The sequence below is a fragment of the Physeter macrocephalus genome, chromosome 6 (genome assembly GCF_002837175.3).
Source record: "Physeter macrocephalus isolate SW-GA chromosome 6, ASM283717v5, whole genome shotgun sequence".
Classification (NCBI taxonomy): Eukaryota; Metazoa; Chordata; class Mammalia; order Artiodactyla; family Physeteridae; genus Physeter; species Physeter macrocephalus.
In genome coordinates this window covers 91,358,293-91,380,417 of record NC_041219.1, presented here as the reverse complement: position 1 = coordinate 91,380,417, position 22,125 = coordinate 91,358,293, and the positions used below count along the sequence as shown (strand labels likewise).

Genomic DNA, 22,125 nt, shown 5'->3' with positions numbered 1-22,125 from the left:
CCCCTGCATCGGCAGGCGGACGCGCAACCACTGCGCCACCAGGGAAGCCCCTGGAGAAGTATTTAACCAGGCAGAGTTGAGGCAAAAATGCACACAAATGCTCAATAAGCAGCCTGAACAGTTGTAATTCAATCCTGCAGGTCGGTCACATCTTTCTGTCTCTTCCCACCCAAATCATTTACTCTTATAAAACTGGCTTAGTCAAATCAATATCTAGGCTAGCAATGTAAATTTAATTACAGTGAGGCTTGGATAAACATTTGCTCTGAGATATTTCTTGGTCTATAGAGTGATAACTGAATTAAGTAGCATTATTTCATCATTACCATACTAAGCCCACATTGTTACACAAGAGAAGCTAATATTTCTAACTCTTTTTAGCTATAAGCCTTTACATGAGCCAATTTACTATGCATCCTCCTTGAAGAGCTATGAAATAGGACCACACGGCAGCTACATTTTCAGCGAGGGCGGAACGCGGAATGAGAAGGGTTCACGCTGGGCCGCATCCAGAGGACCAAGTGATCAAACTACTGAAGGGGGCCCACTGCAAGGTAGTTCCGAGGGCACCAATGCTGTGTGTCCTACAGCCGCTCTGGTTGAATTCCCAGGGCCCCAGGGTACGTTCACAATCCTGCCTTCCATCCTGTCTGCATGTCCAGCTGTGGAAAACAAACCAGACCTCTCCAAACACAGAGGCCTCCTTGAAGCCTCCGCTCAGGCATACTTTCTTCAGGAAAACTTCCCTGACCTCCCTGTCTTTGGGCACTTCTCTAGCAGTGCACTTGCCTCATTAAAGCTGTGTTTCTGCCTCTCTTCAAAACACTGGGAGCATCTGGATCGTTGTTGATCTCTGGGTCAAACTCAGGGACGGGCACATATTGGGTATTCAATACTGTGTGTTGAATGAATGAATGAATATAATTGAAAAGTTAAGACACGCAAACACCTACTATGGGCTGGGTGCTGGATAAAGGGATAGAAGACATCTCCTCAAGTAGCTGAGGATCTGGTCAGGAAGATGAGGAATGTGAATAGAGACAGAACGATAAAAGCCAGCATTGCTTAAGGGCCAAAGCAGCGAGCTGCCAAGCGAAGGGGGAATCACTGCGGGACAAGGGTACAGAGTCTTGAAAGAAGAGCCAGACCACTGGAGGAAAGGTCTCCTGAAGCCAGATAAGCAGAGGACAAAGGGGACATGATGAGCAAAGCCCTCTTATGGAGCTGCAAAGTATTACAGTTTAGTGTATTACAGTACAGACATTAAGAGGCTGGGTTCTGGATGGATCCAGACAAAACCGGATTCAAATCCTGACTCTTTTACTATATGTTCTTTAGACAAATCATTTTTAAGCTTCAATTCTCCCACCGTGAAATGGACGTAAAAATACCTTCCTCATAGGTATGGGACAAAATATGTAAAGCCCTTATCATGGAGCTTACATATAAAAATGTTATTATTTTTTCTGTTTTTATAATTTTATTGGAGTATAGTTGATTTAAAATGTTGTGTTAGTTTCTGCTTTACAGCAAAGTGAATCCGTTATACATATACAAATATCTATTCTTTTTTAGATTCTTTTCCCATATAGGTCATTACAGAGTACTAAGAAGAGTTTCCTATTGTTATTGTTATTATTCTCATTCCTCAGGACATGGCTAGGACATTCAGAAGTCTTCATTCTAACTGTGATGGACGTGAAGTTTGGGGCTGTGAGTGTAGATAAAGGACCAGTGTGAAATATTAAGGTCTCTTTCTCCTCTAGATTTGATCATAAATGATAATAAATGAGCAGTCAAATTTTAAATAGAGTCCCTGACATTCATTTTGGAGCACTATTAACTAAGTTTGCACCACCTCCTTACAATATTGTCTTTCTACAGTAAGGATCCCAGCTAATGTAACATTCAGAGCATCTATGGGTTGGCTATTTAGTGTTCAAGCCTGTGTCACATTAGCCCAACTGGGTAAAGCAAGGTCTCTGCTAATTACCTGCTTTTTCTCATCTCTTATTTGCCAGTTTAGTCACTAGTAGACAAATCAACTCTTACTCTTGAATTGTTTCAGTTTTTTTTGTTTCATCTCTCAGTTGTACTGTAATCTCCTTTAAGGGGAGAGAATAGTTATTATACATCATTTACGGCCTCCACACTATGTAGAAATGCTTAATAATCTTCTCCTGGTTACCACTGGCCACTCATCGCCAAGGGTTTGACCCTTGATCTTATGATACTCAACTCCACGACGCCAAGATCCTAGTGCATAGCTGTTAGTGTAACTGACACCATCTCGGGGCCTTACAATTTCTCCTGTCCTTCCGCTGACCCTACCCAGGACTGTACTGTGCAGTAAATCACTTCTCTGTCGTCAAGGGCTTTGTAGTTAAAAGATATTGTTTAATAATCATTAGGACCAGGGGGCCTCTATGCTCTGTTAGTCCCCAAACAATGATGGAAACCTTCACTGACGTATTCCTGGCGCCCAGGAGACTAGTTGCCCATTCATGAATCTTGACTTAGGAATGCATGTCCTGTTTCCAAGCACCTACCCCCTTACCCTAGGTTAACTACAAAATTGCCTCAATGGCCCCTCAGTGGTACGGAGTATGGCTGCAAATGCTTCTGGATGGTTATCTGCCGGATCCCAATCCCACCCTGTAAGTTACCCTATAATTGTCTGATCCATTGATTATACGCAGCTGCCTGCCTCATTTTTCAGTCTCAAGGTGCCTTGTCAGTTTGCGGGCACTTTTCGGTCCCTCTGTCCTATAGACACTTACTATAGACACATACTCTGAGTATGATGTTTGATACTCTGCTGACATATTACCTAATAGAGAAGTTTAATCAGGTAAGCTGATGACGCTACCTTATGCAATAATTTTTAAAATTATTTTGAGAAATCTAATTTGAAAATTAGCTGAAAAAATCCCCCACTGGGGCTAAATTGCCTCCTCCATTCTTCTAGACATTTAAAGCAAATTTTCAGATGCCCCCTCCAATGGGATTATTTTTTCCTGTAAATTGGGGTCATTTTTAATTTTAAAAAATTGAACTCAATCACTTATTCATTTAAAAATCTTAAATATGTCGCTTATAATGATAAAGCAGATATTTGCTTTGCATATTAAGCAGTTTCATGTGTGAAGGGCAACCAGACTGAAAAGAGCCAGCAGACAGAGGAGGCTTCGTCTATTAAACCAAATCTTCTTAGGTAGATTTCTAATTTTGCTACTTGTGACTCATTGTGTTTTAAGGGAAAAGAAAATAATAATTTCCATCTTTATTATGTTTGAATGACTTATGATCCCCCAACCCTTCATTCCTCTTCTCCCAGATTTGCTGTGGGCACTAATTACATTTATGAGTTTACTTATGGCCCATGCTTTACATAGTTGTTCTGTTGGTATAGAACATCCCTAAGGGTTCTATGCAGAGATATTTTTTAAATGAGTCTCACGATAAAAACGACTTATTAGCTGAGTCACCTGGGAAAATTATTTACCCCTTTTAAGCCTCTTTTTCCTATCTGTAACAGTGGGGGGGGGTTAATATTTCCCGTTTCAGGGCTTCTGTAATGAGGAATAATAAACCCCAATTCTCACACTTAATAAAGTCAGTATAAATTCCATATATATGTATATATGATATATACACACACACACATATATATATATACATATATATATATATCACCTCTTACAATTTATAAAAGGATCTGTGTTTCCATACTCTGTTTACTCTGATCCTCACTGTAAAAGGATTCCCCTTTTGGAATCTATTCACAAATAACAATGGTCCTGTAAGCAGTCCTCTCAATTAGTCAAGAGGTTATTATAAGAGTTTTTGGTTCTACCTTTTATATGTTACTAACAAATAATACTTGCAAGAGCGAACTACCATCATCTTTCCACACTAACTTTCATATTATAAAAAATAAAAAATATGGCTTTGGGGCTGGCTCTTGGGCAAAGAGGGATGAGAAAACCATGAAAAGAACTTCACTGCTCTCTTTTAAAAATATTATTCTAATATATTGAAAAAACAAAGAAGTTTGTTCTCTGTAGCTGAAATCTGCACTCATATCTTTGGAATATGCCTTCACTTTACTATGATCTAATCAAATTTGAAAGCCCCAAAGCTCATTGTTAGGAACCAGATCTGCTGTTGCTGCTTTCAAGCCAAAAATAGTTTTTAAAAATGAAAGAATCAGAGATCTAGTCATCTCAAAGTAATTATTCTATATTTCATCATTTAGAAAAATAGAAATCATAAATTATAGCCAACAATTTACTCTAGAGTTTATTTAGTATCAGAGAATCACTCTTTCGTTTTCCCAACGTATTGGAATTTTTTAAGTGAGCGCTAAAATTCTTTTTATTAATAAATCCAGTAGCAAGTAATAATAATGTATTTTGACAGAGCCCCAAACACAAACTTTGCTACAGCCCCGTTTTTTTGGGCTGTGTTTCAACAAAATAAGCAGAAGCATAATTATTTGGAAATTTCAAAAAAATATATGATATTCAGGCCTTACCTCAGGTGGCCTGAACCAGAACCTCTGGTTGGGGAATGTATAGAGGGTACCTGCTGGAAACTCCTGTTTCTCTAACTTTCCCCTGTGATCCCATGGAGAAGCCTGGGTTTAGACCTATTATTGTTAGACCACTTGGTAAACCAGATGGCACTAAAAGGTGACAATCATCAAGCAGCAGTCATGGCAAAGAAAAGCCAGCAATATTGCAGGGTGTTTAGGCTATACCCTCTTTTAACAGTGCTTAGCAGGTTGATCCAAATCAGACGTCTTTTTAGAATCTGGACTGTGTGTCTTCTTGTCCCTCTTATGTTTCCAGCCCCATAAGTTTCACCTATGTCCCTTCTGATTAACATTTCAGAAAAATGTTTATTTAGAAAAATGAAAAAAAACACGTTTTCTGGGCAAATAATTCAAGCAATCAGAGCTAAAAATTAATTAAAAAATTTTTTTTTAATATTTAAATCTCTCTAGGCCAAACGGTGAGGATTCATGCAGAAGTTAACTATAAATTAATGTTTTAGGCCATTAGTTCAGATTATAAGTCTTAAAAGTGTATTTTAAAAATGTAACTCATGATTAACTAGACAGTCTGTTATCATGAACCTAATATCTTCTAATTATAGTGAAAAAATATTGTAAGCCCAGGAAAATTTCACATCAATGATCTTTGCTTGATTTTTCCAATGAGTATCAACCTCTCTCACAACTGTATAATAAAAAATACTAAGCACCTTAAAAGAATAACCCAGTTACATAAATCCAGATTATTACTTAGAAGGAAAATTATATAAAAGTTTTGAGTGGAACAAATTTATAAAGTACAAATTAGTTCCATTCCTATATTTAAAATACATGTGATCAGGCTACTACCAAAAAAAAAAAAAAAAGGTACACGTAAGAACTTAAAATTCCACATCATAACAGTCAGTTCTATGCTTTACATCACCGCGCCTTCCTATTCCTGTCCAAAACAAAGCTTTGCTTTGCAGCATTCAGGATTTTTGTTTGTTTTCTGTTTTATTATTTTTATTTTTATTGAAATATAGTTGATTTACAATGTTGTGTTAGTTTCACACGTACAGCAAAGTGATTCCGTTTTATATATATATATATATATATATATATATGTTTCAGCAAAGTGATTCCGTTTTATATATATATATATATATATATATATATATGTTTTGTTTTGGTTGTAAGTATGTTAGTTTTGATCTCAGCTCAGCCCATCCTTTAACCAAGCATCTGGATTAGGACCAGCCAAGATCAGGCTCTCCAAACTCCCCACTCTAGCACTGTCCATGTCCCTTTGCCAAAGGCAGCATGCGTTTCCTAGGAGCAAGTGTTTGAGGGCTGAAGGACCCTAGAGAGAAGGTTGAATTCTGAGATCCTCTGCAAACTCCCTGCCAGCCAGGCTCTTTCACACTCAGCATTGGGGTCATCATGGCCCCTGGAGGCAGCCCCTCCCCTTGCTGGAGAGTGTCAGTGGTTCGAGAGAGTTTTCCCTTGTGTCCAGACTCCCTCGTGACCTTGAACAAATCAGAGCATCTCTGAGTCTGAGATTCTCCAAATATGAACGATGAAAGGAGTGATGATTTCAAAGGTCACACAGATGACAGAATTCTTCCTAATTACTTAAATGGCAGGAACTGGAATAAAATGTTTTCCTATAGGGACTTCCCTGGTGGTGCAGTGGTGAAGACCCCACGCTCCCAATGCATGGGGCACGGGTTTGATCCCTGGTCGGGGAACTAATAAGATCTCGCAAACCGCACAGCGTGGCCAAAAAAAAAAAAAAAATTAAATTAAATTAAAAAAAATGTTTTCCTGTAATATCTTTGGGGCTGAAGGATCTGATCTAACCGGTAAGGTCTGTGTTTAAAAAGCAGAGGCAGGGACTTCCCTGGCGGTCCAGTGGTTAAGATTTCGCCTTCCAATGCAAGGGGTGCGGGTTCGATCCTTGGTCAGGGAGCTAAGATCCCACATGCCTCGGGGCCAAAAACCAAAACATAAAACAGAAGCAATATTGTAACAAATTCAATAAAGACTTTAAAAATGGTCCACCTCAAAAACTTAAAAAAAAAATAACACTGGGCAATAAAGAATTGTCAATGCGACTGAGCAGTGGCTAACATCCTATTCCCTTCGCACACATCCTGACGGCTCACCCACTCCTTAACCCCCAGCTGACCAGCGTCTGCCACTGGGAGCCTGGCTTGGCACTTATCAAGCTGTCCCCAAGTACCCAGTTCCCCCAAAACCTCCATTGCCAAAGTCAGTCTTCCCTCCTCATCTGGTTCTCCAGTTCTCCAAATATTTGTTACTGTTGCCTACTTCCATCTTTTAAAAATTCTCTTCTCTTGGCCCCAGGGACAACACATCCCTGATTCATTCTCCTTTGCCATTTTCTGACCTCTCTTTGGTCTCATTCTTTGGCTCCTTCTCCGTCCCCATCATTAAAAATAACCACTTTTTGACCCTCTTATCTTCGCCAGGAAGAATCCCCAAACTGAGCTCTCCTCGAAACCCTGTCACTAACTCACTGTATGGCCTCAGACAACCCACAACCCTCTCTGGGTTTCATTTATCCCTGAGAAAGGAAAGGAGCTAGACTTGATGATACAAAATCACAGTCCCTGGGAGCTAGGCAGTGCTACGCTAGTCTGTCCTAATCCCATTCCTGTCCTCCATCAGCATATGGTACATTTTCAGAAAGCCAGTCCAAGTCTGTGATGGAGCTAAGACCACCAGGAAGTCATCAATTCCAGGGTAGAACAAACCTTAGACATCACCTAGTCTGAAATCTTCATTTCATAGCTGAGGAAACCTAGGTCAAGAGTGGGTACTCGATTACCTCACAGCAGGAATGGGAATAAGAAGGAGGTCTCCGGGGCTCTCACATGTTCCAAAATCAGAGCTTAAATATCTTCCAAACGTGGTTGAAATGTATAATGGTATCAGAGTAAAATGTGATATGGAAGGTATAAACTGGGTAGGACACTTTAGAGCCTTTTTCCCTCTTTAAAAAAAAATAAACTCTGTACCGTAACTCTAAGAAATTTGGAGAGGTATTTGCTATAGAGGGTGCTTAACACAAAAGTAGCAAAATCAGATCACATAAAACATCTTAGATGTATATTTTTAAATAGGCAAATAAAACAGAACATCAAGTCGCAGAACACATATATTTACAATAATTCAAATGTCCAAAGCACAATACAGTGGTATCTCTTTAACAGTTCATATAATTTAAGACATACATTCACACAAGCATATAAACAAATACTAGTCTCCTACACCAAAGGTTGAAGAAGTTACTCAGACGTTTTGGCACTGACACCTACATATTTATGGCAACAAATAATGATGGCTTTAAACTTTCAGTAAGAGCTTTTGCACAAAGATAGGAAATGTACAGAATGGGAAGAAGACAGTCAAACAAATGTACCTTTACTGTACTATTTATCTAACACCATATGGGATGCGGCACTGCTCAGTAAATTTGATCAGGATAGTCTATTTACTCTGGTCTGCAATGATGACATGAACCGAATTATTCCCAAATCTAACTTTACTTTGTGCTTTATAAATAATTGCTGCTTAGTTCTTCCTTCTACATCTTTTAAAAATGAACACAACACTTTTCTTCAACATAACTCAACTTTGGTCCCAATAAGTTAGTAAAATCTCTTTTTTAAGAATACTAATACTTGGAATTTATTTTTTCTTTCAAGAATCCTGAGTGAAAGGACAGTGTCAGTCATATCACCTCCAGGCCAGCTTTGAAATTATCAGTGGTGCTAAAGACTAAGATATTATCTAGAACTTAAACGCTGAAAAACAACCCCATCTTTCTCTGGCACGAACCTAAGTGCTTTAGCACATTTCCTATTAACCAGGGAAAGAGACCCCTTGGTTGTATTTCAGAAAAACAAAACAACCCCATTTCTATCCTGCCGTTTATTTCTGCAGACCGCACACAAAGCTGAATATGAAGAGATTCAATCACTACATCATAAAAATACAGGCACAAAATTAAGTGGACGCCACAAAGGGTGTGTCTGAAAACATTGAATTGACTGAATCTGAGTCAGATTTCACCCTCGTGGACTTTAAGATGCCCTCAGCTATGACCGTTTCACTGGGAAAGAGCCTGACTTTCCCATTCTGCCCTGTTGCAGTATCCTTCAGGGGTTCCAAAAACACCACTCTTTTCCCCGCCCCTGCCTTCCGTTCATCGGCGGGGGCATCGCTTTCAGGGCCAGGAGTGAGAATAGATGCCTGGGCATTGCTTTGGTTTAGCATATTTTTTCGTCTCTTGGGTTTACATTTGCAGGGACACGGTGTCAGATAGAGGTACAGAAGTACCAAAACAATGCTGGCCACACAGGCTGCAAGAGTGGTAAAAGCTGTGTTAAATGCCTCGTGAGCATGGGATCTGTTTACGGTGAAATTGCTCACGTTTATTGTGATATCCACAGTTTCATTTAACAGACGTTGCCGATTCATTGCAACACAGGAATACACTCCAGCATCCTCAAAACGAGGACTTTCTATAACCAGACTTCCATTGGGAAATATGTGAAAGTTTTCTATCTCTTTATCGGGCTCCAGCACTCTGTTATCTGGACCGACCCACATGAAATCGGTATTCACGTTACCAGTCTTGCTATCACAGTGGACAATCAGCCTTTCCCCCACTTGAGCCTCATGAATAAAGCCAAGGGCACGGAAGGAACCATTGATGACACTGTCAGAGCAGTTCATAAAGCTATCCTGGGGCAGAAGCACCTGATGGAAGTGCCTAGCGTCAGACCACAAGCGACAGGTATAATCATTCTTAAAATCCATCACTGAGCTGAAGTGCCTACGATACCAAAAGATCAGCAACGAGTAAAGGGAACAGTCACAGACAAACGGGTTGCCATGAAGGTAGATGCCTCTCAGCTGCTTTCCTGGCACTAAATTTATATGATGCATCGGCAGGGAGGGGATCCGGTTATAAGAAACATCTAGAAACATCAGTTCTGCCAGCTTGAACCTTCCAACGTACAAATCCATGGGAAACTGCGTGAGAAAGTTTCCACTTAAGTAGAGTTTTTGCAGTTGGGAGAGACCTCCAAACGCTGAAGGGTCGAGATAGGAAATGTGATTGTTGTAAAGCAGGAGCACTTCCAGAACCTTCAACTCTTGGAACACTGCACTTTTCACAGTCTTCAGCTTGTTGGATGATAAGTCAAGACACTTCAGATTTGGAGTGGTGGAAAAACTGTCCATAGAAATGCTCGTGATGTTGTTATGCCGAATAATGAGGGTGTTCAGCTTTACAAACGATACCGGAATCCACTCAGAATCCAGAAGCCCAATTCTGTTATAACTCAGATCCAGTCTCTTGATCAGTCTGAAAAGGTTCCCAGGCACCTTGGACAGGTTTTTGTTGGTGCAGCTGACGATGTCAGTGGCACAGATGCAAGCGGTGGGGCACACCCCGGAGGCCCCACGGCTCGCAGTCACCGTGATCACCAACAAACACAGCAGTTCCCTGCAGCCCGGTCTGACAACTCCAGGCAGGCTGGGCAGTGCGTGTAAACGTAAAGACATTATGGTCGCCTCTAAGGCTCTTCCAGGCGCCTTTTCCACCAGCTCAGCCTCCCACCAGTGAACCTGGTAAACAATCAATATTTAAAGAGGGGTAAAAAAGCAAAGTTAACTAGCACTAGTTAGCCCTTAAGAGTAACATCTGGCTTTCTTTCCAATAACTTTTGAAATGGAGGGGGGTTTTTTTTCACGCTGGGGAGCCTATGTGTCCGTTTTACTGTTGGATGCAATTTTTCCTGGGTTACTCCTGCTTACAGACATTTACAGTCCCATTGTATCAACACAACCGTCTCAATATCAGAAACTCAATTGTTTTTTAAGGTGCATCCTGCGTTGTTTTTTTTAACTCTCTCCAAGAGTCACAAAAATATACAAACGCATCTTATAAACAATTACACGGAAATACTTAGCAAGCCACCCGTCCAGAAAGCAACTCACAGAGCTGGGAAGCCTCACGGGCTCCGGGGATAGGCCGCCGACGGTGGTGTCTTCGGCAGGTCTGTGCGTCTGTCTGTCTGTCTGTCTGTCTGTCACTCCGGCATCTTACGAGTTCCTTTTCCTTTAGCTCCCGGCGGGCGGCAGCCTCTCGCTGGCTCGCAACTTTGGGGAGTTTCAGGCAGCCGCAGCGGCGGCAGCAACCCCGGGCGCAGGAAACGTCTCGGCCGGCTGCGGTTGCTTCTCCCCGGCTCTCTTCATTGCTCTGCTGAAGGTACCGCCTGGGCGCTCTGGCCGTCGCGTGCCCGCGCGCGGGGCGCCTTGCTCCCGGAGCCTGGTCCGAGGGGCGGAGGCGCCGGGAGGGGGTCGGACCCGGCCCCGCCTCTCCGCGCACGGGAGGCTGCAGGGCCCGGGTTCCCGGGCGGCGCCGGCTGGGTTTTATTCCCGCGCGCCCGGGGTCGGGTGCGGGGCGGGGAGACCGGTCCCGCCCCCGCACGTCCTCCCTCCAGCCGGAACCAGCTCCCGGGCTGCGGGCCGGGGGCGCGCGGCGCGGGGAGGGGGCGGCGGCGCAGCCAATCGGGGCAGCGGCCGGGTCCCACTTCGCCCCCACCCGACAGCCCCCCGCCGCCTCCACCACCCTCCCCCCAATCCCGGATCCCGGGAGAGCGGCCGCGCGGGCGGGGCGGGGGTCGACACCTGAGGCCAGGGCCGGCGTCCCCCGGGGTGAAGATGCGCTCGCGCACTCCTGCCAGTCGCGCCCTCGAGCCCAGCCGGGGTCAGCAGGGTGATATGGTTGGGGGAGGTTAAGGGACACGCCCAGCCCCGGAGGGAGAGGTCGCACCCTTCAAGACCCACTTCGTCGCGGCAGCGCAGGTCGCCTCCCTCTCCCACCCAGTCCGCTGAGCTCCCCGACCTCTTTACGGCTTGCTTTGGGCGAAGGCCAAGGGGGCTCGCAAAGCGCTAAGTGCAGTAGGTTTTAAAGGTTTACGAAACAAACACAGAAGCTGCCTTCCGTCTCCGCCGTCATTTGGGGGCGGGGGGAGGGCGCAGAGAAATGGGGCACGTTCCCTCCGGTGCAACAGGATCTCTTCTGGGGGAAAGGAACCGGGAAAGCGCAGCGGGGACACTCCGCACCTCCCTGGGAAAGTTCTATCCCTTTACTAACTCATGAGGAAGCATCAGGTATGGTCCCCCGTTCGCGAAGGAGAAGCTCAGGAAAGAAGGGTTGGAGCCGACCTTCCGCCTGGAAGGCAAAGATAAAGAGTATTAAGCTTAAAACAAAAAGGAAAAAAAATCCCAGAGACAGACTTTTTTTTTTTTTTTTTTTTCAAAATGTGTTCGCGCCGGACAAGGACTGATCCCAGACAGAAGGGGTGTCTTGGGCGGAGGTTCTTCATCCTTTCGCGAGAGGCAGGCTAGGAAAGTTGCAAGCAGGGTGGACAAGGCCAGGTGACAAGACCGGGCAAAATGAGGTGGGGGAAGGGGAGTGGAGCTGATGAGCTTTTCGATTAAAAATCCATTTTTGGTTGATTCCGAGATCAGTTTTAAGGATGGGATTTGACTGAGCCAACTGACCCATTTAGCCGTTATATCCGGATTAAAAGAACTAAATTACTGCGCTGACAAGAGATATTAACCAAAGCAGAAGGGAGGGGGACATTGAAAAGAGGACCAAATTGAGAACAGCAGTTGGGGGCAGGGCACATAACTTGTAATATTACTTAAAAAATAGAAGCGATGACGTAGACAATCACCTGCCCCCCCCCACGCACACCCACTTGCGGTACCGTGAATTTAGTGAGAGTTGTTCTCTACATTGTCCATGAATGGATTCATGTGGTAGCACAAACCTGCTAGGCCAGCGCCAAATTTAAATAGAATGGTGTGCATCATTAATTTAGTTAGGCTTTTTGTGGGAAGAATCTGAAATAGCACTGGTAAATTAAGATTTTTCAGGTGAGAGCAGCTGGATTCGGATTAGTTTCAGTTTTATGAAAAGTTGAAGTTTATCATAAGACTACAGCCTGAAATGCTTCAGGAACGCATTCCTTACTGTGAGCTCCCAGGGGAGAGGAAGAGGTTGAGATTTTCTAAAGTTTAGGCCACACTTCCTTGGGTTCTCAAAAAAACTTGGTCTCCAGGCCTTCATTTTTACAGTTAGAATGATTAACACAGAGAAATAGATTAAAATTACTCAGAGGTATACTTTTTAAATGACTAATAAATGACGGGGTATTTGCAGTATTTTACTAAGTAACTAACATCCTATTCAAAGGAAAACATGAAAGTGGGAGAAAGACCTGTATTTAAAAGGAAAATAGTCTAAAAAGGAAAGTGACTTCGGGGGCTTCCCTGGTGGTGCAATGGTTAAGAATCCGCCTGCCATTGCAGGGGTCACGGGTTTGAGCCCTGGTCTGGGAAGATCCCACATGCCGCGGAGCAACTAAGCCCATGCGCCACAACTACTGAAGCCCGCGTGCCTAGAGCCCATGCTCCGCAACAAGAGAAGTCACTGGAATGAGAAGCCCGCGCACCGCAACAGAGAGTAGCCCCCGCTCACCACAACTAAAAGAAAGCCCTCGCGCAGCATTGAGGACCCAACACAGCCAAAAATAAAATTAATTAATCAATTATTTTTAAAAAGTGACTTTCAAAAATGGAAACAGACTAGTAATGTTATGTTATTAGGGCTGAAGGCACATCTTAGAAATATTATGCAAAGATTACACAGCCTAAATAAACTTCATGCACTCAAATCCACAGGCAAGTTTATTTATCTATTTAGAGACCTGATTTTTGGAATTCTGCACATTTGCCAAGGGGAAAAGAGTTTTGAAAGGGATGGGTTTACTTGGCTTGGTGAAGAGAAAGCTAAGAGTTGGCCATAATAATGGTATAAGGTGAGACCTTACTTTGTGGAGGATAACTTTATATCTTTCTGTCATCCCTTCCCCTTCTTCTACCAGATCCACTCTTCCCACTCGAAGATATATTCCACAAGGGTGAAATGTTATGTCTTGGACACTGCTCTTTTCTTAGCTTCTAGAACCCTGCTTGACACTTGCTTGTCATTGAAGGAATTTTTGATGAATCAACTGCTGAATGGAGAACCTATTCTAGGCTTACCTGACCTGAATCTGCTCATTGCCCTCCTGCTCTTTATACTTCAAAAAGCTTTTCTGAAAAACAGAAGAGAGGAAAAGACGACCCCCGCGAACATTATTTGAGTCCTGGATCCCGCAGTGCCTGAAGGCCACTGCACAATTTTACTTCCTTTCTAATTACATTCTCCACACCGCATCCTTTTCTTTTCTTCTTCTTCTCCCCTCCCCCTCCTCCTCCTCCTCGTTTGCTTAAATTATTTTGAGTTGTGTTGATGTCACTTGTGACTGAAAGAGTCCTAGTATATATAATGATGGTAATAATAAATAAATATGTATTGGGCTATTATGTGCCAGATCTGAGCTCTGTGTTTTACATGCATTACTTTGTTTATGGCTCACCAAAACCCTGTGACATTGTATAATCCTATAACGCAGATGGTAAACAACTGTGTTCCAAGTTATCTGAAAATGGAATGGGACAAAATTAGCTTGAAGCTCCACTTGAAGGATTTAGATTAAACAGAAGAGAGACATTTTTGACAGGGTAGTTCCAGCCTGCAATGGGTTGCCAAGACAGATGGTTGAGTTGCCTTCTCAGGAGTTTAAAATAGGACACACAGATATTTCTCTGGTCTTTTCCACATGGCATAATCTATTGGTTTTTTTGACCATTCAGTAATGACTCCAACGGATAGGAGAAAGTGAATTGACACTTGATGTGATTCTGAATCTAGTGTGCTCAGGCGTGTGTGGTCCTTTGAGTGTCTGGCTGGGATTGGAAGTAACTCCTGACTGGGTGCAGGGATCTGAGTAGGTGAAATCCCAGGGCATTTTCTAGCCCTATGATTTCCAGAATTTCTCAGGTTGTAATCAAAGATGTAAGGAATTAGGTATATGAGACAAGAAATTGTTACAGCACTAGTTTGATGATTTGGAGTCATTTTTACTAATAATGAACACTTTAATAGCACTTTATATGCTATGAGGGGCTTTCATATTGTGTCTCATTTGATTCTAGCACACCTGTAATCAGGTGTAGTTGGAACACCAATCTAAAGTTGCCTCTTTTTTAAAAAATTTGTTTTATTCAAGTATAGTTGATTTACAGTGTTGTATTAATTTCTTCTGTACAGCAAAGTGATTCAGTTATACATATATATATTCTTTTTCATTCTTTTCCATTATGGTCTATCACAGGATATTGAATATAGTTCCCTGTGCTATACAGTAGGACCTTGTTGTATATCCATTCTATATATAATATTGATAGTTTGCATCTGCTAACTCCAAACTCCCAGTCCATCCCTCCCCACCTCCCTCCCCTTTAGCAACCATAAATCTGTTCTTTATGTCTGTGAGTCTGTTTCTGTTTCATAGATAAGTTCATTTGTGTCATATTTTAGATTCCACGTATAAGTGATATCATATGGTGTTTGTCTTTCTCTTTGTCTTCACTTAGTATGATAATATCTTTTTTATAATTTTATTTATTTATCTTTGGCTGTGTTGGGTCTTTGTTGCTGCGTGCGGACTTTCTCTACTTGTGGCGAGCAGGGGCTACTCTTCGTTGTGGTGCACGGGCTTCTCATTGCGGTAGCTTCTCTATATATATATATATATGCCGTATCTTCTTAAGCCAATCATCTGTTGATGGGGACTTGGGTTGCTTCCATATCTTGGCTATTGTACATAGTGCTCCTATGAACACTGGGGTGCATGTATCTTTTTTTTTTATAATTTTATTTATTGGATTCTTAACCACTGTGCCCCCAGGGAAGCCCGCATGTATCTTTTTGAATTATATTTTTCTCCAGATATATGCCCAAGAGTGGAATTGCTGGATCATATGGCAACTCTATTTTTAGTTTTTTAAGGAAACTTCATACTATTTTCCATAGTGGGTGCACCAATTTACATTCCAACCAACAGTGTAGAAGGGTTTCCTTTACTCCACACCATCTTCAGCATTTATTATTTGTAGTCTTTTTGATGATGGCCATTCTGCCCAGTGTGAGGTGGTATCTCCCTGTAGTTTTGATTTTCATTTCTCTAATAATTAGTGATGTTGAGCATCTTTTCATGTAAGTTGCCTTTTTTTTTAACCTTGGAACACATCGGGTGTTCTTCAGGGACAGCTCACAGGAGTATCTAGCTCTGCAGGAGCCTGATTGTTGCACGCAGAAGCTTTCTGCTGAGAGCCCACTCTGGGGACAGCACTCTTGGCAGAGTTTTTGCAATGTGACTGCAGCCTAGGCCTGCAGGAAACATAACGCTGCTCACCAGCTCTGGAAGTGCACTCCACTCCTGCAACAGCCTTTTGACCTGTTCCAGTTGGTTTTTGTAAATTGCCCAAGATTTAAGGTAGAACCAGATCTCCAACCCAGTACTATGTCTCTGGCTGTATGGAGACTTGAGCTCCAGCCCCTGTGCTCTCTTAACTCCAGGTGACATATGTCACCTTGTGGCTGGATTCTTTGGAAACTCCATAGGCTAGAAATGGGGCAGGGAGTGGATATGGAACATGCAAGAAGTACCCACATACCCTCCCCCGGGAGAGCCCACAGGGGGGCAACTCTTCAAGCAATCACCATACACCCACCTGCTCTTTCTATCTCCTGTCTTCATGGACATGGACTGGAAAGGATCTTTGTTGTTGTTCTTTTTAATTTAGCTGAAATAAAATTCACATAAACAAAATTCACTGTTTTGACCATTTGAAAGTATACTATTCAGTGGTTAATGTCATGCAACCATCACCATGATCTAACTCCGGAATAATTTCATGACTTCCCGAAAGAAGCCCTGGACCCATGAAGCAGTCACTCCCAGTCCCCTACCTCCCAGCCCCTGGCAACCACTAATTTACCTTCTGTCCCTATGGATTTGCTTATTCTGAACATTTCATATAAATGGAATCATACAAGATGTGGCCTTTTGTGCCTGGCTTCTTTCACTTAGCATAATGTTTTCAAGGTTTGGATGGGTTTTTTTGGCTAAAGGTTGTAGAACCAGTTGGGATCATCCCTTTGAAAGTCTTGCATAGTTGGGTTAGTTGCACTTGAGCTTAGACGTGGGGCATCTGCCCCTGCCGTTGTCAGCCTTGAGGCCAGAAGTCCCATGTGTCCAGAGTCTTCAATTGTGAAACTATCAAGCCCCTGTGTGATTATAGAAACCTAGCAGTCTTCTGAGCTAAAGACATCTAAGTTCTAGTCTTGGGCAAAACTGCTTTCGTCTCTCCATAAAACCCAAGAATCAATTAAGGATATGACAATTCATGGTTTCTTAAATTCCTTTTAACTTCAAAAAATGAATCTGATTTTCTGATCACAACCTGTCTCCTGTTGCCCAGGCCCCAGGAAGACAGACGATTAGAACACAGGTACTAACCAGTTAGAGCCGATCTGGGTTTAGTTCCTTCCTCTGGGTCAGTTATCGCTGCACCAGGCCGACACAAACTCCTGCTCTTTCTCTCCAGTGACGTTAATATTCAGCAACTCTAGTTTTAGAGAACAAACCCTCTTCTGGCTTCTCAGGCAAGAAGTGACTCTGATTTTCCCTGGTTTGAGATAATAATTGCTGTCCCCTCTTAGCACAACTGTCATTTATTTGGCAAATATTTCCTGAGCATCTGCTATGTTCCGGGCACTATTCTTTAGCCTGAGAATTTTAGCAATACACAAGTGCTACTGTAGCTCACAAGTCTTACTAGAATGAGGCACATATAGTCACTCACATATTTCTTGTTGGCCAACTGTCCATATTCCCAGGTTTGCAAATCAACATCCTTGGTTGGGATCAACTCCCAGCAGTTGTGAATCCTTCCCTCTCACAAAACATTTTTAGACCAGCCTTTGTAAGGAGCATGGTCCCCTGCCCTATACCACCATTGGTTTTTCAATGAGAAGCAAAAAAAAAGTAACAACTAAAAACCTTTTTTCCTAATCCTAAAGGTACTATGCATTCCTTGTAGGAAAAGTGGAAGATACAGAAAAACTGTAGAGAATCAGAGAATGCCATTTATAATCTTACTGGTAAATTTATTTATTTATTTAATTTATTTTTTTTTTTTGCGGTATGCGGGCCTCTCACTGTTGTGGCCTCTCCCGTTGTGGAGCACAGGCTCCGGACGAGCAGGCTCAGCAGCCATGGCTCACGGGCCCAGCCGTTCTGCGGCACGTGGGATCCTCCCAGACCGGGGCACGAACCCGTGTCCCCTGCATCGGCAGGTGGACCCCCAACCACTGTGCCACCAGGGAAGCCCTGGTAAATTTATTTTTGCTGAAAGAATAAATCCATTGTTGTGAGGAGCCTGAGAATGTTGCAAAAGGATGGTTTTCTCTTTGTCATAATTATGTAACAAGAGAAACAAGCAGACCTTTCTTTTCTTTCTTTTTTTTTAATACTCTGAATTCTCAGCCTTAGGAATGAAATAAGCAGATGAAAATCTGCTTTATAAAATTCAGTCTTAAAGCCATGCATCTAGCATTATGGTTCCTTTTATGACTGGTCATAAATGGTAGGTGCTCTAATTTTCACTTTGCTTATTATTAGCCTGAAGGGATCGTCTATTTGAATTCTTAAATGCTGTTATAGCTCTCAAAACTGGGGCCAATTTTCTGTCTCTGAAAAATATGGATAATTTTTAACCAACCCAGTTTAGAGAACTAGATGAAGCATTCAGACTCCAGTTTTATGTCCTTTAAAAAATATGATTTCCTGTAGCAGTAATTAATTTATCGTACCTTTGCTAAGGTGATACTTGATTATTCAAGGAACTATCCGATTGGAAGCAATCATTATTTGCTAGTCAACATTTACACAAAATAGAGTAACATAAAATTGAGAGAGAAAATAATACACTCTATTATATAACCAGCACTGTTGCAAATACTAATTCAATTATTTTCAGCAAACCCAAGGCCCTCTCTGGTGAATGCTCCGTGAGTAATTGGCTCTGAAACTCTGACCTTTCAGTCTGGGCTTGTGGAAAGAAACATTGTATTCAAATGGGGAAAAGGCAGAAGGACCTCTGGAAAGATCCAAGGAAGTGGGCTTGATAATAAGACCCAACATTCATTCTCACCATCTACCAGCCTTCTCATTTAATTCTTACAGGGGTCCTAAGAGATGGCCATTAACATCCCCATCTTCTAATGAGGGCAGTGGGGCTTAGTTGATTTATATAACTTGCCCAAGATTAGTGGTAGAACCATATCTGTCACCCAAGTCTACCTCTCTCTGATCTCATGCTCAACCATTAACTCTAATGCTTCCCATTAGGGAGTAGAAGGGTCAGCCATAATTTAAATTCCATTCAGCAAATATTGTTAGTTCTGGCCACACTCCCAGACCCATGATACGGTTGCTCTCCTCTAGGAATTTGTAGTGTTATTAGAATAATTATAGGATATAAGACAATATATAATTCATTCAATTTCAAATTGGATATTACCAGGAGCTAAAATATTTGCAACAGAAAATATGTACTTTGGGCACTGAAAAATTCCAATACAAGCAGAATTTTAGGTCTTACTTTTTCTAATTTTAGGTCAACCATTTCTTGGTTGACCAAGTAGCTGATTCAACAGAGTGAATTGGATGCAAATAAAAACATAATTCAGGAGAAACTATTTGAATAGTCAGAGATGAAAATGAACTCTCAGAATTAAGCAACAATAATATGACTCCTTCTGGCTCAGAAGGATTTTATCCACGCCATTCACGATGGAGAATAACAAGCAAGGAAAGTAGCATCGCTCTCCTGACATGTGCAAAGGGTCTGAAACATCCTCTAATTGTATGCCAGATGGCAATGTATTAAAAAAAAAAAAAGGGGCAATGTGGTAAAATTGAGCATTGAATAAAGAATCATATCTCTGGGTTCTGGTGCCAGAACTTACATTTACTAACTGTGTGACCTTAGGGAAGTTGACCTGGTCTTTCAGACTCTGAAGTCTCCCAATTGTGAAATGGAAATGCAGTACCCATGTAGGCTCTATTTGAGTTCACGAGGCTGATGGAGATGAGACGTGTGAAAAGTGCTTTGGGAACTATAAAGCTGTAAAAGAGTATTACAGTGAGTCCTGTTCATGTGTTGTTCAACCTTATTGCCCTTGTGCCTTGGATGTGATCTGACACAGCACAGATGTTTAACAAATGTTTGTTGAACCTAATGGAACCGAAGCTAGGTCTGTGTACAAAATAAACAGATCTGGAGGGGTATCTCACCACAGTGATGTTTGTACTAATTATATGGCTCCCCTGAGCCGGGCTGTACCAGAGCACAACAGGTCTTCATTTTGTCCTCGTTTGGAGAACCTGTTGTTCGCTCAGCCCTGCCTTACTCTCCATGGTACTCTCAGCTGCTGCAGATGGGAATGAGCCGCCAGTCTGCATGCCTGGGCTGCCCAAAGCCCCCGGGGTAATTGAAGCTGGCAGGTTGTGGGGAACATCCTGGGTGAAGACCTTTAGTTAGCAGAGATGACTGGCAACGTCTATACACACTGGAAGGTACCCAAACGGGTTTTGAACTACAGGGCAAAACAAAATAAAAAAAATAGTAATCACTCTCTCTGGAGAGCAGTTTTGACATGCTGCTGCTTGCCTCTTGCATTGTGATAGAAATGCATGGTCGGAAACTAAGGAAGCTTTCCTTGGAAGCTGTTACGTAGAAGAGGTTAGGTGCAAATCTGAACAAGTTGCTGGAGGATGAGTCTGCTCACTGACATTTCCTACTTAACAGAAACAGCAGGATGATGGAAAAACATGCTCTTGTGGCAGCTGTCCACATTTATCTCAAAGTGGAATTTTTTATTTACTCAGTTATATTTATTAGAACCGTTGGACATCTGAACTCCTCTTTCCTAAATCTCCTTTGCTGGGAAGGCACTGAGCACCTTAGTTCTATTTTCATAAGCAGAATAACCTTGACACAATGAGTATCAAATGTGTTTGTTTGCTTGTTTGTAGGGTGTGTCTGGGGGGAAAGCTGGATGGTGGGCTCTCCAGATGGACTACCTTGAAAGCATCAACATAGCCCAGGTTGGCAGGTCCAAGCTTGATATTTTTGATGTCCCAGAGTTAATTTGTTGTGTGGAGAAAGATTTATAATATAAACCAAAAGAATACCTACCTGTGAATTTAAAGCAAATATCAAGTGGATCAGAACTTGATATGGTCCTAATCGTAGTTTCTGCCTATAAGAAGCTTTGGGAAGCCAAGTTTATAATCACAAACAAATTTACTGAGTGCGAAATAGAAGAGAAGACTAGTTAGTTTGATGAGTTTAATGTTTAGTGGTATCAAGCATGACAAATCCATTGCCACAGGAGAGGTATGTCTGCCAACAAGTCCACATATTCAGGTTGGCTGGACACAGCACTGTCATCCCTGGGCCAAATATGCCAAGCAGTTAATCAGTGAAATCTTAAATCACACAAGATATACAATGACATCATGACTGCCCCAATCAGAAAATTGCTCTTCCTATTAAAGATAATCTCTCCCTCTTTCTTCATCACTACAGTAACAGAGTAGCAAAGGCAGAACAACAATAAATAAGGCAGAATGGTGATCAGAAGAGAGGTAGATGGACAAAGAACACAGAACTCATCAGAAAGAGTTCTCAGAAAGCTGCGGAGCTACCTGGAGAAAAAGTCAGTCTCCAGAAATCATCCTGAGAAGCAGGCATTTTGCAGAGCCTCAGTAAAACATAATGGTAAATATGCATATTGAAAGTAAACTGAATAATTACATAAGCAGAAATTGAGTTCTGTCCAACCATTTTGAAGGAAAAAAAAAAGTTCCGGCAGACAGTCATGAGATAAGAATCATGTAGCATGTACAGAAGAGGATTAACAAAACAAAGGCAAAGTCCCCCAAATCGAGGAACAGAACATTTACCAGCACCCACTAGGTCCCATGTTCCCTTCCAGTCTCTAAACGCCCAACGATAACCGCTCTCATGACGGCTGGATTAGTTCTGCCTCTTCTGATACATGGTATACATGAAATATATCCTCTTCTTGTCTGGCTTCTGTTGCTCAACTCTATGCTTGAGAGTTTCATCCATATTTTTGTAGGTAGTAGATTATTCTCACAGCTATGTAGTATTCCACTGTGTGACTATATCACTATTTAACCATTTTATTTTTGATGGATTTATGGGTAGTTTCCAATTTTTGCCTATTACGAGTACTGTTGCCATGAACACTCTAATACATGTCTTGGATAAACATCTGCACAAAATTCTATTGGGCATAACCTGGAAATGTATTCACTGGATCACAGGTTATGCACATATGCAACTTTAGCAGTAACTGCCAGTTTTCCAAAGTGGTTGTACCAAAGTATGCTCCCACGAGCGGTTTATGAGAATTCCTATTCCTCCACATCTTTATCAACACTTACTATTCTCCATCTTTTTCATCTTAACCATTTTGGTGGGTAGTC

General features: G+C 42.1%; 1 protein-coding gene across 1 annotated transcript; it reads right to left on the bottom strand.

Annotated features, from left to right (window-relative positions):
• Positions 1–7,586: 7,586 nt before the first annotated feature.
• Positions 7,587–11,000, bottom strand: AMIGO2 (adhesion molecule with Ig like domain 2). The gene is made up of 2 exons (XM_007111416.3): positions 10,574–11,000; positions 7,587–10,201 (listed from the first exon to the last, which is right to left on the bottom strand). The coding sequence occupies exon 2, from the start codon at positions 10,136–10,138 to the stop codon at positions 8,573–8,575; it is 1,566 nt and encodes a 521-aa protein (XP_007111478.2). The 5' UTR covers positions 10,139–10,201; positions 10,574–11,000; the 3' UTR covers positions 7,587–8,572.
• Between the last annotated feature and the right edge of the window lie 11,125 nt (positions 11,001–22,125).

Bases quoted from the DNA above. Each gene is read 5' to 3' on its own strand.
- AMIGO2 (XM_007111416.3), bottom strand. From the start codon at position 10,138: ATGTCTTTACGTTTACACGCACTGCCCAGCCTGCCTGGAGTTGTCAGA.